This window comes from Oryctolagus cuniculus, chromosome 7, assembly GCF_051225735.1.
Source record: "Oryctolagus cuniculus isolate XC-2025 breed Fujian yellow rabbit chromosome 7, ASM5122573v1, whole genome shotgun sequence".
NCBI classification, from domain to species: Eukaryota; Metazoa; Chordata; class Mammalia; order Lagomorpha; family Leporidae; genus Oryctolagus; species Oryctolagus cuniculus.
In genome coordinates this window covers 113,891,135-113,907,722 of record NC_142873.1, presented here as the reverse complement: position 1 = coordinate 113,907,722, position 16,588 = coordinate 113,891,135, and the positions used below count along the sequence as shown (strand labels likewise).

General features: G+C 43.2%; 1 protein-coding gene across 27 annotated transcripts in view; it reads left to right on the top strand.

Moving 5' to 3' along the window:
* The window catches only part of FGGY (FGGY carbohydrate kinase domain containing), a 511,202-nt gene extending 495,488 nt beyond the window's left edge, over positions 1-15,714 (top strand). For 16 of the 27 annotated variants that reach the window (XR_016237331.1, XR_011390683.2, XR_016237332.1 and 13 more), the window contains 2 exons: positions 8,919-8,980; positions 15,507-15,714. Coding sequence is in view for 23 of the 27 variants with exons in the window: in XM_070078415.2 (XP_069934516.1) it covers positions 8,919-8,980; positions 15,507-15,588 (144 nt within the window). In the remaining 4 variants the exon portion in view is untranslated. Of the gene's footprint in view, positions 1-1,052; positions 1,553-8,918; positions 8,981-15,506 lie in introns of those variants that run through there. The other 11 variants (XM_089337318.1, XM_089337330.1, XM_089337319.1 and 8 more) reach the window with 2 other exon arrangements.
* Positions 15,715-16,588: the final 874 nt, after the last annotated feature.

Genomic DNA, 16,588 nt, shown 5'->3' with positions numbered 1-16,588 from the left:
GGATGCAGGCATCCCAAGAAGCATGGTAAATTGCTACACAAAACACCCACCCAAGGAGTCTTTATGTCAGTCACTAGGCCTGATTGCTATGAGGAAGCCCAAACAGAAGTCGGGAGACCAGTCTGGAGGTGGTGACTAGAGAATCCAGTAGGAATTTCCATCCACCCTGTGAGTAGATATTATTCCCACTTTATAGATGGGAAAACTGAAGTTTAGCTCATACAGTTCAGATCCAAACCAAAGCCCATTTATCTCTAAGTCTCTGAATCTTTCCACTAACGTCTACACTTCCCACAACAATAGAGTCTCTGCCCCCTCTCCTTTATGATTAAGAAGCTGATTGGAGGTATATTTTAGAGGTAAATTGAAGACTTGGGTATCTAAATTTTTTATTTACATTTAGTAGGCATGTTTATAATGGGAAATTAAGTAAAATCTAAATCTAATGACACAACTATTCAGTGTCTATTCTTTTCCTTTTATAAGTTGAAGTTGAGATAAGGTATGCACAAAGTAAAATACACAAATCCTAAGTGTACAGTTAGATGAGTTTTGATGAATGTGGACACCCATGAAATCAATACTTTAAAGCAAGCAGTGTGTGTGTGTGTGTGTGTGTGCGCGCGCCAGTCTTTGTTACAGTTAGTGATCGAGACTCTCCCACTCTTTCTTTTCTCTCATCCCTTCCTGTTTCTCAGTTGGCATTTTTGTCTGCAGTGCCCAAGGGTCACACAGAACACCAGGTGCAGGTCAAAAGATGACTGTGGCAGAAAGAAAAAAAGAAGCAAAACAAATTAAAGAACAACTAGCTATTTCTTAAGGCTTGTTGGAGAAAAATCACATTGATATACTTTCTGTTTTTCTGTGGTGGGGTCATGTGCCTCAGCCCACACATTAGCATGTGAACTTGTTCCAGTAAGATGAATCAGAGCTCCTCCCGAAGGCAGGCTGGTGTGTTTCAGAGCTGTGTGTCAGCATCTCAGAAGAAAGGTGCAGGGTGCTGTGTTGGTGCATCTCACACACATACCTTCTCACTCTCCTTACCCATGCAGCTCACAAGCAGCAGAACTGGGATTTGAACCCAAGCCCACGAGACTCAAACGTCAGGAGGATGGTACCATCGGGTCTGAGAGCAGGGCTTAGCAACGGCCCAGCGAGTTGCTTATACCCACCCTGGTCAGTTCCTTTACCAACAAAATGGAGAGAGATGACAGTGTCTGAGTCATTAAGTCCTATTCCACGTTGTTGAATAGGTCATGTACATGAAGTGATCAGCCCAATGCCCAGCACCAAGTAAGCACTTTGGAGATGTTGGATTAAACTTATAATGTGGCAATGGCAGTGTTAGTCAACTTTTGAGCCAATGGACGTCATGAGTTTTGGATTGTACACTCATATATCAGTTAAGAAAACAGGACATGCATCCTACTGTGTGGAAACTTATTTATGAAATATGCACATTTCATGAATTTATGTCAATGTATAAACATGTTATTCTGTGCCTGGGGATCGTTTATACTATAAAACATTAAATTTAAGTGGAATAAAACTATTTCAGATGTGTTTGTCTATCACAATGGCTTCATACTAACATTACTGAGATAGAAAGCTATCCTAAATGTCTATGATCAGGTGAGTTTTTCAAGAGTTTTTCCAGTTTCTAAATTATTTTTTAAAGGTTTATTTATTTATTTGAGAGGCAGAGTTACAGACACAGAAAGGAAGCAACAGAGAGAAGTCTTCTATCCACTGGTTCACTTCCCAGCTGGCCACAACAGCTGGAGCTGGGCCCATCCAAAGCCAGGATCCAAGAGTTTCTTCAGGTCTCCCATGTGGGTGCAGGGGCCCAAGGACTTGAGCCATCCTCTGATGCTTTTCCAGGCCATAAGCAGAGAGTTGGATTGGAAGTGGAGCAGCCTGGACTTGAACTAGTGCCCATATAGAATACTGGCATCTCAGGTGGTGACTTAACCTGCTACACCACAGCACTGGTCCCCAGTCCTTTTTTGTTTTTAAGATTTATTTGATTTATTTGAAAGGCAGAGTTACAGAGAGAGTGAGAGATGGCGGGGGGGGGGGGGCAGTAGGGAGGGAGAGAGAGAAAAAGAGATGGAGAGAGAAAAAGAATCTTTAACCTGTTGGTTCACTCCCCAAATGGTCATGACTGCTGAGGTTGGGCCAGGCCAAAGCCAGAAGCCTAGAAATCCATCCTGGTCTCTCACATGATTGACAGGGGCCCAGGCGTTTGGGTCATCTTCCACTGCTTTCCCAGGCACATTAGCAGGGAGCTGGATCAGAAGAGGAACAGCTGGGCCATATGGGATGCTGACACCACAGGGGGAGGCTTAACCTAGTATGCCACAGTGCCAGCCCCTCTAAATGATTTTGTATGTGCTTGTATATCCATATCTCAGTCTTCTTACCAATTTGGACTTTTTCCCTGCCATTACCTTATCTGCTGAGACAGTCACTGTTTTTACCCTGGAAGAGCTAGACTGAGTGGAAGTGCCACCATGTTCTAGTTGACTTCCATCTAAATTGACACTATCACCTGAAATTTATGACTGAGTCTTTTTCAGCCGCTTGCCCATACTGTGCATGTTAAATAAAAATCAAGTAAATCCAAGAAGTCCACTAATCTTAGACATGCAAGTGACAACATATAGCCAACTCTGGGAGCACATCACTTATAAGTGAGTGTCATCCTGCCATCCTCTTGGTGCTGGAGAGCTCCCAGTATTCTCTCCAGAGACCCCATGCATCTTAGGTGACTCACGACTATCTGATATGTGGCTCCACTGACAGATCTCGTGCCAAGCCACATAGTAAGTGCTGGTACACCTTGATTAATTTATTTAGCCTAAAAATTATAGAATGGCACTTCCAATATTTTCTCTCAGAACCTATTGGATTATCTTGAATATTCCCTACAGAGTTCCTATGCTGCTAAACAAACACTGGCTTTGATGATCTGACGTGGCCTCTGTTATCAGAGTTATCATCCTTTCATTCAGCAGCCCAGCAGACATTAACCAAGTACTGTAAGTGCTACAACCATGCTAGGCCTTAGCCCTGCAGTGGTGAGGTTCCTGCCTCTGGGAGGTGAACAGAGCCAGCACCCACCACACCAGGTCCCAATGTACATTCTTCCCTGTAGATGGCGACCCTGGACAGGACACTGCCAATCCTAGCATGCTCTTTGGCAACTATGACTGGGATACCTGGCATTCTTCCCCAGAGTCTAAAGGCCACTGCTGCCCAGGGCGGACGTGAAAGTTCTAGGCCCCAGGCTCCCCATTTTGCCAGCATCAATGTGCCTGCCACTCATGGAATTCACATCTTCCAAGACGATGGAAGAGTCCCATTTCTTCCCTTCGCCCATCTTTCCTGTTAATCACCCCAGCGAGGCCTCACATGCCAGGCCCTAACACATGAGAAGTGGGTGTTTCCTCTGCCCACACAGAGGCCTGGTGATTGCCAATGCTGCTTCAAGAGAAGTGGTGAGCAGTGTGCACTGACTGCTATCTCGGCCTTGACACGCCAAGGCAGGGTCACAGCCCATGAATGTGGCCTTTCATGGCCATGGTACAGGGCCCCTATTTTTTCCTCCAGAAACCCTCCACTTGCTTTCAGAAATGACAATCAAATGTGAACTTTCATGGCTTATTTATAGCTCTGCCTTATAAAGAGAAATACAAGAAGTGATTAAAATGCTATTCTGCAAAATATTTTGTTTTTAAAAAGCTTCCATTGTGTGGGCAAGAAAAGAAAAGTCACTGTATTCATTGTGCTGTCTAGACTCTCAAAGAGGGTAGCGTGCTGCAAATGAACATTGCCCAGCTCCTGCCTGCTGACAAAAAATATGAATTTGGAGGCCAACTTCAAATAAACCCTTTTGAACAGAAATACATTGTGGGGGTAACTATATTTAGCCCATGTCAGCATTTCCATAATAAATTCATATTGTTATGCTGTGGTAATTTCCAGATTTACTGCAGCCAGTGGTTTCATGAGGTTTCAGTTTTATGTTAATTACTTGGAGAAATTGGGAAACTCAGCAGTGCTATTTGTAGGGACGGCATTGAGTCTCTGGGCATTGGCCACCTTGAGTCAGCTACCTGTAATCACCCTGCCTTCCAGGGGGTAAGAAATTAGCCTGGTTCCTTTGGACTACCCAGGAAAGCATGACTTTTCTTAAAAACTATAATGCGGTATATTTGTATTTTCCTTACAATTATAAAATCAACATATAGCACTGTAGAAAATTTAGAAAACACAAAAATCAAGCTGACAAAAAAAAGATCATGAATGTTCTCCAACTTGTAAACATTTAATATATTTCCATATAATATTTATTATGCCTATATAACATGTTTATCAAGTTGAGTAGAAGGAGGTGTTCTGTGTAGTGGTTAAGATTTCACTTGAAATTTCTGCATCCTGTATCAGAGTTCCTGGGTTTGGGCCTCAGCTTCGCTCTTAATTCAGCCTTCCTGCTAATACATAACCTGGGATTAGTTGGGTCTCTGCTACCTGCATGAGAGATCTGGATTGAGTGCCTTGTGCTGACTTTGGCCTGACCCAGCTTAGCTGTTGCAGGCATTTGGGGAGTGGAACAATAGATAGGAATACTGAGTGTGTGTGTGTGTGTGCCTTTCAAATAAATGAACATCTGGGTAAAATAAAAGATTATGTAGCACAAACCCAATTCTTGAGATTGAACAGAAAAAAATTTTTTTTATTCCTACTACCTCCACTCCTTTGAACAGTGGAGCTCACTCTGCCTTCCCTGGTTAAACATCCTGGTAGCTCCTTTACTTAGCACAGTGACTAGTGACTTAGGTAATACAAGTTTTATGGCCTCTTTAAATTGTGAGACATGGCCAAAATGTAGAAATTCAAATATCATCAAGGCCTGTATCAGGTAAAATATAAACATCTCCCAGTGTCTCTCCAGCCAGCATGTGCACAGATGAGAAGAGGCAGCCATGATCAGATTCTTCCGTCTTCCTTCTCTTCCTCTCCAACATCCTCGCTCCTTCTTGTCCCTCTGGGGTCATAGGAAGGAGTAGAGGATGGGTGTGTAGGAGAGCTCTTAGCTGATCAGCTTTCTGCTCTCTTGGCCTACTAAGTGTTGACAATTAGCCCTTGGTCTCATAGGCTCCATCACAACCTCTCACAAGCAATAACCTTGACCGTGCTAAATGTCTCTACTCTAGTTGGTTTCTTACTCTTCTCTCGACTCCCTAGAAACCCAGTAGCTCACCCCCAGGTTCACTAGGTCCCCATATCAGACAGGATCTAAGACAACCCTTGACAGTCCTGTCATGTGTGGGCCACCAAGCGCCCACAGGAAACAGCCATGCCTTTGGGAGTCCCACAGCCTGGCAGTGCCAGCTGACCTCACCGCCACCTCTCCCTTCACTTCTACACCACAGATGTTTGCTCTTCTTCCACACAGTCCATTGTGTACCAGAACCTCAGCGACACACGGCCAGTTCTCAGCTTATCTCAGCAAAGTTCTACTCTCTTGACTCGAATGGGGGAAGCTCCCCTAAAACCTCCCCTGGAAGGAGGCCTGATGTGCAAAAAACCAAAAATCCATCTCTTTTTCTGACCTTCCATGTGCCTGAAAGGTTTAGAAGTTGATTAATGGGTCTTCAACCACCCTTTTTACAAATGTTCCAGGGTGGTCTGTTTCCAGTTCACTTTGGTATCTTATATCTGTCATCTTAAGATTGCAGCTGAAATTCCATTTTAACATTCTGTCACAGGCCTCATCCGTACGTCCATCCATTCTGTAGACATTCCCTGAGTGCATGCAACCTGCCAGATGCTGGGTTTGGCACTGAAAATAATTGCAACAGTCCCTGCCTTACAGGGTCCGCAGGCAAGTGGAGCAGACTGATGTGCTAGCACCAAGGGACGGTGCCATGTTACACATGCTGTGATGGAGAGAAGCCCACATTGCTGGAGTGGGGTGTGCAGGGCCTCAGGCTAGGGGGAGGCAGCAGCAGGGCTGACTCAGGCAAGAGCCTTCTCAGTGGAGTCAGTCCATGGCTGGCCTAAGTTTAACTCTCACATGGGTACTTTTTAAGAGGCAAAATACCCTCCATTTAAACCTTCAAATTCTCTGTTGCTGGCATTTATTTCTCAGTAATTTATTTTTTGAAACAAGCAAAGGTAATGGGAAGAAAGGAAAAAGAGAATCCCTGGTGTCGGCCAGTTGTCCACACATCTGTTACAGAGGGAAGAAAATAACATTTCTGGAGGCCCTTCCTTAATACAAGTTTCCTGGATCCCACCCAGGAAGGCAATCCTGGAAGGCTGGCTGTCTCACATGTGGCCTGAGCCCAACCAAGAGGAACACTCCCTGCCGGCATTTGAGAGTTGGCTGACAGGAGGCAAGGTCCCCCCTGGAAGCATCAGGCAAGGAACAAGCAAGGACAAAATGAGGATGGGTAGCAAAGTTGAGCATGGCAATTGCTGAAACCCTCTCTGCAAGATGTGGGGCTTGCTTTAAGAGAAGCAGAAGTTGGTCTGTAGGGGCAGGTGTCTGGCACAGTGATTAAGATGCAACTTGGGACTCCTGCAGCCCTGGTCAGAATGCCTGGACTTGAGTCCAAAATCTGCTCTTGATTCTAGCTTCCTGCCGATGTGCTTGCTGGGAGGCAGCATGATGGCTCAAGTATATGGGTCCTTAACACCCACACTGGGAGATCCAGGCTGAGTTGTTGCACGCATTTGAGCAATGAGCCACAAGAGAGATCTCTTTCTTTCTCTCTCTCTCTCTCTCTACCTTTCAAATAAATTTTTTAAACTTTTAACAAAAAGGTAGTTTGTGAAGGGAAATGTTTCAACATGTGCTAGGGTAAGCAGAGCTCTTCAAATATGGAGCAGCCACAACTCACTAAGCAGTATTTTCCTCTCTGCCCCTTCACTAAAGGGCTCCAGACAACCCCATTTTAATTTTTGTCTTTTCCCTCTGGCTTTCCAGCCAATGAGATTTCAAATGTCCTTCCTGCTTGCTACTCTTAGTATCTCTCACCTCCCAATCAGCTCTTTCTTCTCTGTGGAAGACTGGGAAACCAGGTAACTCATTCAGAATGTTCATGTTATGCTAGGGAAGAACCAGTAGAGCAAGCTAACAGGAGTGGACATTTGTGTATGTTAGCAGATAAAAAGCTATTGAGTTTCCTAACCCTTGGGTAACTACTGAAAAGAAGTTTATCCACCTCTAGCATAGGACTTACACATCACACTCTGTTTTGAACTTGGTAAATGTCCTTTCCATTCTTTTTTTTTTTTTTTTACTTATTTATTTATTTGAAAGTCAGAGTTACACAGCAAGAGGAGGAGAGACAGAGAGAGAGGTCTTCCATCTGCTGGTTCACTCTCCAATTGGCCACAACTGCTCTAGCTGGGCCAATCCAAAGGCAGGAGCCAAGAGCTTCTTCCAGGTCTCCCATGCAGCTGCAGGGGCCCAAGGACTTGGGCCATCTTCTACTACTTTCCCAGGCCATAGCAGAGAGCTGGATCAGAAGTGGAGGAGCTGGGTCTCGAACTGGCACCCATATGGGATGCTGGCACTGCAGGCGGCAGCTTAACCTGCTATGCCACAGTGTCAACTCCATCCTTTCCATTCTGTGATGAGAAGCCCGTGAATGTTGAGTGCTATGCTTGGCACATAAAAGAGGCTTAAATGTTTTGGTAATATTCTGGATGCTGAGACTCAATAGTAAACAAAGGCCCTGCCCTTGGGCAGCTTGCATTCTGGATGCGGGAGGGAGTGGAGAAGGCAGGAAATTAACTTATAAACCAGCCCAGGGCATGTAAGAGGTCATTAGTGATATGCAAATCTATCAGTCAAGCACAGTAAGGTAGCAAAGGTGGTCAGGGGGATACTGGTATTTGTTTTGAAGAAACCCAGGGGTTCTCACAATCTGTATGTTAGTCATCTTTCTACATTTTTCCCTCCCTCCCTGATATGTTTCTCTAGAGCAACAAGAGTGTCTTATGTAAATCTTAGCTCTAGCACAGCATGTGAGACGTGGTGAGTGGGTCATAAATGTGTGGAGTGAGAAGCTGTCCCCATGTGACCCCAGAGAGGACCACATCTCTAATAGTCTAAGTTCAATGTGTGTTTCTAAGGCAGGGCCATTCTCTGCAGCTTTGTTGTGCTCTTGCTGCCGTCCCCCCTCGTCAGGTCTTTGGGCTCCCAAAGTTTGGGTTTACTGCCTTTCCCTTAACTTTCCCCTGGTCTCCACAGCCTCAGAGGACTGCTAACCCTTATGTGTATATAACAATGGAACCAGCGCAGTCTATGGCTGATCCTGTTGCCCCACACGTGTTCCACATCCACCCAGATGCTACAGTGTGTCATTTGTGTGTGTGCCCCATGGTAACGACTGGAACATCCTGAAGTCACATTCCAGAACTCAGGTCAATTGGACTCAGCCCTGAGTCTCACATCTCTACTCAGCTCTAGAGACTGCTGGGGAAAGTGTTGATGGCAAATTGAAGGGGTCTTAAATATTTTATCCTACAGCACAGATGTAAAGTCAGCTACATCTAGTTATGATCTTTAGTTAAGTAGACTGTGTACTCTGGCTGTGAAGAGGAAAACTAGCTCCCCACATTGGTCTCTGGAGGCCATCACAGAAGTGTTTGGCCTTTACGGTTATTTGTTCACTACGTGGCAATTTATTAGCCCAGGATGTGTGGTCATAGGTGTGACCTTAAACAGTCATCAGATTTTATTCTTAATGTTAAAGAAAAGAAGTTGAAAACAATATGGATCCACTGACTATCTTAAAGGGAAGTGAATTCCAATTAGAATGTTTTTGGCCATGACAAGCCTCACTGTGGTCTTTAAGCTTTCCAACTCAGCTCACTGTGTTATGTTTTCCATTTAATAGGAAGCGATGGCAAGAATGAGCAAAGTTGGGAAAGTCGTGTTCCCGAGACGTGAGGATAAAAAGTAAGTTCTATTTTCACATAACAGGGCTAAGGAATGAGAACATACAAACACATGCAACTGCAGATCTGGAGTAGACTTTGCAAGTCAATCCAGTAGTTTCATTTAATACTGGAAAAAACTAAGTTCCAGAGAGGTAAAGTCACTTTTGCTTCCCTAGAGATTGTAGAACTAGTTAGACCAGACCTGGGGGTAAAATGCAAGCTGAACTTTTGGACCGGTGTTCTTTTTCCCAGGTCATGGCAGCAAATCTTTTCTTCTCTGTTCTAAAATGGGCATCTCTCCTATCACCTGCCAAAAGACTCTGCTCCTTCCTTTACACTCAGCATTATCTGGCATTCAGGACCGCAGAATGAACTTGATCAATGGTTTAATCCCAGGTTAACAAAATATTATTGAGCTCCTGCCATATTCAGGGAATTATGCTGAGCTCCAGGTAGGATGTACAGGAAAAATAAGACACAGTCTGCTTTAAGCATATCATTCATTTCAGAACAAGCAGATAAATTCTATAACGGAAGTCTTACCAGGTGACAAAGTAGCTCAGAAAAGAAAGAGTGACCCTGTAGGAGTGAGGTAAAGATGTTGAGTGGAGGAAAAGTCCAATGGAATTTGGTGGAGTTGGAAGCATACCAGGGGATTCCAATTCAATCCCATCGAGGTGGCATGTACCAATGCCATCTCACTGTTCCAGGTGATAAGTTTCAGTTCACAGTTGGTCATGGTGGAGGGACTGGGAGTCAAAGGGAGCACATAGACAAGTCTAGTACCTGCTAACGCTAACTGATGGAGTAAATAAAGGGGAGAGTGATCCAACATGGGAAGTGAGATACTCAGCAGACTCATAGAATGGCAGATGTCCTAAATAGCACTCTGGCCTCAGAATCAACCCTAAAGGCATTCGGATCTGGCTGAAAAGCTCATGAGAGTATTTCAGGCATGGAAAGCCAAGACACTCTGGCAAAAGATCTCTGTGAGTGAGATCCCAGTGGAAAGAACAGGTCTTCAAAGAAGGAGGTACCTTTCTCTGAAGGGAGGAGAGAACCTCCACTTTGACTATGACCTTGTCTAAACAAGATAAGAGTCGGAGAACTCAGAGGGCTTCCATAGCCTTGGAAACTCATGACTGGAGCATAGGGAGATTACTGATGCCATAGACAGGAGTGTCAATTGGTAAAGTCAACAACAGGAGTCACTGTGCACTTACTCCTCATGTAGGATCTCTATCCTTAATGTGCTGTACATTGAGATTTAATGCTATAACGAGTACTCAAACAATATATTTCACTTTGTGTTTCTATGGGGGTGCAAACTGTTGAAATCCTTACTCAATGCATACTAAACTGATCCTCTGTAAAAAAAAAAAAAAAAAAAAAAAGAAAGAAAGAAATTATCAATTCCCAACTTGACTCTCACTGGGATTAAACATGACAATAGGTCTGCTCTGATTTCATCATCATTTAAAAAAAATCATCTATTATTTTTCACTTTATGTTTCTGTGTGGGAGCAAACTGTTGAAATCCATACTTAATGTATACTAAGCTGATCTTCTGTATATTAAGATAATCGAAAATGAATCTTGATGTGAATGGAAGGGGAGAGGGAGTGGGAAAGGGGAGGGTTGTGGGTGGGAGGGACGGTATGGGGGGGAAGCCATTGTAATCCATAAGTCGTACTTTGGAAATTTATATGCATTAAATAAAAGTTAAAAAGAAATATGTCAAAAAAAAAAAAGAAAAAAAATTATTTATTTGAGCAGCAAAGAGACAAAGGGAGAGGGGGAGAGAGACACAGAGAAAGCTCCTATCTACTGATTCACTCCCTAAATCTCACAACAGTTCCACCTGAGAGCTAAAATTAGGAGCTAGTAGCTCAATCCAGGTCTCCCAAGTAAGTGGCAGGAACCACAAGTGCTTCCCAAGGTCTGCATTAGCAGGAAGCTGGAGTTAGGAGCCAGAGCTGGCTATTAAACCCAAATACTCTAATATGGCACTTGAGTGTTTAATTGCGTCTTCACCACCAGGCCAAACACCAGCCCCTGAGTTGACTATAAATGCTTAAAGTAAATTGCTAGACAGGCCCAGGTAGATAAGAACATTCTTGGGAGAGGAGATAACAAATGCGAAGTTATAAATGTGGAAACAGCATGGTATGTTGAGGTAACCACTCTTAGACTACTCTTAGTTCTGAAGCACAGTGTGCAGTGGGGAATGGCAAGAAGTAAGACGGGCATAGTGTGGAATTGGGAAGGAAGAGGTGAGCTCACAATGAGCTTGGAAACCATGCTCATGAGGTTCAAGCCTCAGCAGACAGGCTGGACAGGGGTGAGACTTGCTTATCAGGAAGGCCAAATGCAGGCACTAGAAAGATACTTCATAGAGGATCAATTAGAGGGCGCTGAGGGTAGACACACGTTGACCAAATGGAAGGCTTTTTCAATAATACAGGTTAGAAGTGGGAAAGAGTGGAAAAGGCCTCCACAAAGTCACCAGTAGTGAGTTTGAAGATGATGGGGCCAGAGTAGAAATGACTTTAAATTTTTAGGGACGTTCCAGGGTACTCCAGAAAGCTCGCAGAAGAATGAAATTAGGAGATAAGTTTATTTCGGTGCAATTTTTTTTTCAAAATCCATGCATAGTTTTTTCACAATATGTATTTTCCATGAACTTTTTGATGTACTCTCATATCTGAGGTTAAGACATAAAAAGAAATTTTACCTCGCTTACAGACAGGCAAAGGTGCTGGTCAGTATTTAACAGATTTGGAAATTCCATAGAAAATGTCATCCAATTTCTTTGCATTTTCTTCTTCTTGTTGCTGTTGTTAATTTTTTTTTTGACAGGCAGAGTGGACAGTGAGAGAGAAAGAGAGACAGAGAGAAAGGTCTTCCTTTTGCCATTGGTTCACCCTCCAATGGCCGCTGCTGCTGGCGCACTGCGGCCGGCACATCTCGCTGATCCGAAGCCAGGAGCCAGGTGCTTCCCCCGGTCTCCCATGGGGTGCAGGGACCCAAGCACTTGGGCCATCCTCCACTGCACTCCCGGGCCACAGCAGAGAGCTGGCCTGGAAGAGGAGCAACCAGGACAGAATCTGGCACCCCGACCAGGACTAGAACCCGGTGTGCCAGCGCCACAAGGCGGAAGATTAGCCTATTGAACCACGGCGCCAGCCTTGTTAATTTTTAAAATTGATAAAAAGGGAACAAATTTTACATATTTCCTATATAGTTTTAAGAGCAGTATACTTCCCACCCTTTCTCCTCCCTCCTTTCTTACTTTTAATTTTTACAATGCATTTTCTTCTTAGTTTCCAAGTGGAATCAGGATGTGGACCCTCTGAATGGAGCCCTCTCTAAATGCAGAGGTCAGAGGGCAGGCCCTTGCCCGAGGGGGCTCAGCACAGGCAAATGGAGAGACCAGAGCTTCCACTGGCACTGGAAGCCCCAGGCTGCCACCCTTCTCTGTACCCTGAGGGGTCCTGGGGTCCTGATGTATCCCTCTTTTTTTTTTTTTTTTTTTTTTTTTTGTAACAAGAAACAGATGATCCTTCTCCATGTCTTCCTGACCCTCCCAAGACTTTTGAGGGAGTCTGTTTTTAGGTTCTTTCTGTAAACCCTACTTGTTCTTTTAGGAAAGAATTCTTGGCTTCTGGCTGGCAGCTGGCAGCTGGCAGCTGTGCATGGTGAAGGAGCAGGCAGACGCAATGCAATACCACCATCTGCAGGTGACCCAGGGGTTTGCAAGTAGAAAGAGGGAGCCAGTTTCCTTCTGAGCTGCTCTCACATCTCACTGCTTCAAATCACATTAACAGTACAGGATGTTTACTTGGGTCTGTGCCATACAAAAGTAGCTGACTAAGTTGGAGAGAATTTGTAAGAGAGTATTTGGCTGATTTAAAAAGTCAGGATTACAGAGAGCCTAATCTAGTGACTTTAGTTCAATAACCAAATTTTTAGGATGATCCCAAACCTTACCCTTATATCAGACAGTGTTTATTTTTGGCTCAAGAAAAGTCAGTTTAAAGTAACTTGAAACATTTTATGCGTGACAATACAAAGGCAGTCCACAGAATGGAAAAAAGTATTTACAAACCATTTGTTTGATAAGGGATTATTATCCAGAATATATAAAGAATGCCTCAATCTCAACAACAAAACAAACAGCCAAATTCAAAAATGAGCAAAGAACATGAATTGAGAATTCTCCAGAGACAATACATAAGTGGTCAATAAGCACTTAAGAAGATAATCAATTTCACTAACCACTAGGGAAATGAAAATCAGTAATTCAAGATACAATCTCATATAAATAAGGATGACTGCTATTAAAGAAAAGAAAGAAAATCACATGTGTTGGCAAGACTGTGAGAGATTGGAACTCTTTGCCCTGTTGGTGAGAATGTAAAATGGTATAGCTGCTTCAGAGAACAGAGTGGCAGTTCCTCAAAAAAAAAAACAAAAACAAAAAAAAAAAAAAAAAAAAACACACATGACCTTGGGTACATCCTCAAAGGAATTGAAAGCAGCTTCTTGGAGAGAAATTTTTATTCCCATGTTCTCAGCCGCATAATTCACAGTAGCTGAAACCATGAGAATAATCCAAGTATTTATTAATGGATGCATGTATAAGCATAATAATAATACATACATACATACAATAGAATATTGTCCAGCCTTAAAAAGGAAGGAAATTCTGTCAACATGAAGTTTAAATATATTATTCTAAATGAAAATAAACTACAAAAAGAGAAATGCTAGTGTGATTCCAGTTATGGAACAAATAAAACCAGTGAGCAAAGTTGCTATAAAGCCATGGACATTAAAGTTGGAAATCTTCAAGTATATGAGAAGAGGTCCTGACCCTAGCTCCTGTCTGGCAGTTTCAAGATTCCAAAATCAGGCAATCTGTCATATAGTGAAAGGATGGCTTAAAATTATATTGTCATGGAGTTATCATTAGGAGGAGAAAATTGACCCTAACATCATGCTATGATTAATAAATTTAGAAGTTTATAGAGTTGAGGTCTAATAGTACCTACATATGAAGGGAATCTAAAAGGTTTGTGGAAAATGGAATTAAAAGAGATTTATTTTGAAGCCAGGGAATTTTGAAATCAACACACAGCATTTTCATAATATGTATTTCTATGACACTTTTGAAGACTCTTCATATGCGCGGATTTCACATTTTTTGGCACTAGATTAAATGTATCTTTTAATCCAATTTTCCGTGAACTCTTTGAATACCTTTGTTTTAAATTATTAATTATGTGAAAGGTACTTAAAGTAAACACAGTTCTAAGTACCTTTCACATATTCCCTTGTTTAATTCATACAACAGCTCTGGTAAGGAAGATCCGGCAGTCATGTCCATTTGCAGATGAAGAAATTTAGGCACAAATAGATTAAATCCATGTCAAACGTCACACAGCTAGTCTTGGTTCACACTGGGATTCAAACTTAGGCTTCAAAGTCCACCTCTTAGCCCTGTGTCTGACCCCAGAACAGCTCTTAAGTAACCAGAGTGTTCAATGTGGAATGTTGAGAGGCAGGCTCCTATTAACATAGCTCTGTGTGAGAAGCTTTGTGTGCACACGTGAAGGCTACTCTTAGAACCTCCCTCCCCAGTTCACAAACTTGCACGGAAGTTCCTTCAAGTGAGGATTCCTTTTCAGAGCACCCTGGAATCTGCCAAGTCATGCTGAGCTGCCTTCCTCAACCCTCATCCCATGCCAGCTCCCCCAGCCAAGCGGAGTCAGGACAAAGCGGCAGCGTCCTTTGTCCAGGCTGCTGTTACCCCCTTCCGGATTGTGATGCCCAAGCAGCTTTGGAGACTCTGCTCTCTGATTCATGACCAATGCCAGGTCTAACAGGTCTCACTGATTCATGACCAATGCCAGGTCTAACAGGTCTCACCTGAAGAGTCAGCGGCAAAGCACTGGTGGAGGTGAGATCCTCAATGAAACACCCAGAAGGCAGGGCACAGCTACCAGAAAGCATTACTCCATTCCTGTGGGGTTTTACTGAAGATAAAGCAGTCTGCAAAGGAAGCCAGGTGCAGAATCTCCTGAAAGGTGGTTCAAATGTTCAGTCTCTTCTGTGGTCAGGCTGTCATTTTACACCCATCATCAAACCTGGGGCCATAATTTAGAAAATACTTATTGAAGATGGAATATGAAATGGTCTTTCATATTGGAAGCCTTTCAGGATGGGAGGCTTCAAAGTCAGACAGTTACTACAAGTTTAAATTACAGGTCTGCGAGGCTATAGCTGTACCACACTGAGTAGGTCTTCTTTCTGAACAAATGTGCCAGTCTCAAAAATGGAGATGACAACACTTCATATAGGTTATAGATAATAGGTAGAAGTAGAAAACAGACTAACCCGCCATCTAGGAAGGCTTAGTATTCAAAGTCTGGGAGGTTTCAGCATAACCATGACAAGTACCTCCCCATTCTTCACAGGGAAGGGGAAGCTATGTGCCACTTGCCTTGAGATCATTCAGCTCTCTGTCATGATTTTCCCTGCAGGTATTATGACAAGAAATATAAAGTATTCCTGAAGCTGGTTGAACACCAGAAGGAGTATGCGGCAGTCATGCATGGGGACTGAACAGGGCTTGCAGCTGTGTCCCTTCATGGAGGACCTCCATCAGTTCATCTTGTTTTCAAGACCCTCTCAATATCAGATCATTATTTCTGTATTGTCTGCAAATAAAGAAAACTGAGACACGTGCAACCAGAACTGCAGTCTTCCATCTCAAAACAGCACGATTTACTTGGTGGTTTCCGCATAGAGCCCTTCCTGGTGCCAGAAGTTTCACACGGGGTCAGGGAGTCGTATATGGTCCAAGACCTTGGAGAGATTGTGCTTGTTAATTGATTCGTTGTTAGCTGTTAAATGAAAATGAAAGCCTTTCATTGCTTAGGGCAGGATTTCTAATGTTTATTCTGTGTCCTTTGTGACATTTTCCCTTCCAATACAGGATCCTATCTAGGGTCAGATATTGCATTTAATTGCACAATCATCATTTTGCAATCATCATATTAAACCTAGGTACAGGCAGGAACCATCAATGCATCCAGGAGGGAATTTTGATGAGTAACAGGATGCATGCATGGTCTTAAAATGTCTCTTCACAGATTGTTTATTAGTTACAAGAGGAAAAAGAATGTTAACTATACAGGGAAGAAATAGGACAAGCTCTTGATTGGGTGATCAAAATTAACTTCAGATGGGCAAATGGACATCATGTGCCTCCAGATGTGATGGCCTGACAAGGGGAGAGCATCGCCCTGGCTGGGAACACAGAGTCTGAATCCAATCATGAGGAAACATCAGACAGACCCCAAATGAAGAGCATGCTATTGTTTTAATGGAATATATTCTTCAAAAATGCCTGTGTCATTAAAGACAAAGAAAGGCTGTGGAAAGTTTCCAGATTAATAGAAACTAAAGAAATATTATGGCTAGATGCCTTTGATCTGGGTACGTTGATACCATACCATACAGACACAAACACCCACGCATTATCTTGGCCCCAAAAGTCACCACTAACGTGGATTTTAGGGCTGTCACAGCCACAAAGAGTTTGGGTGGAGGATACACCAAG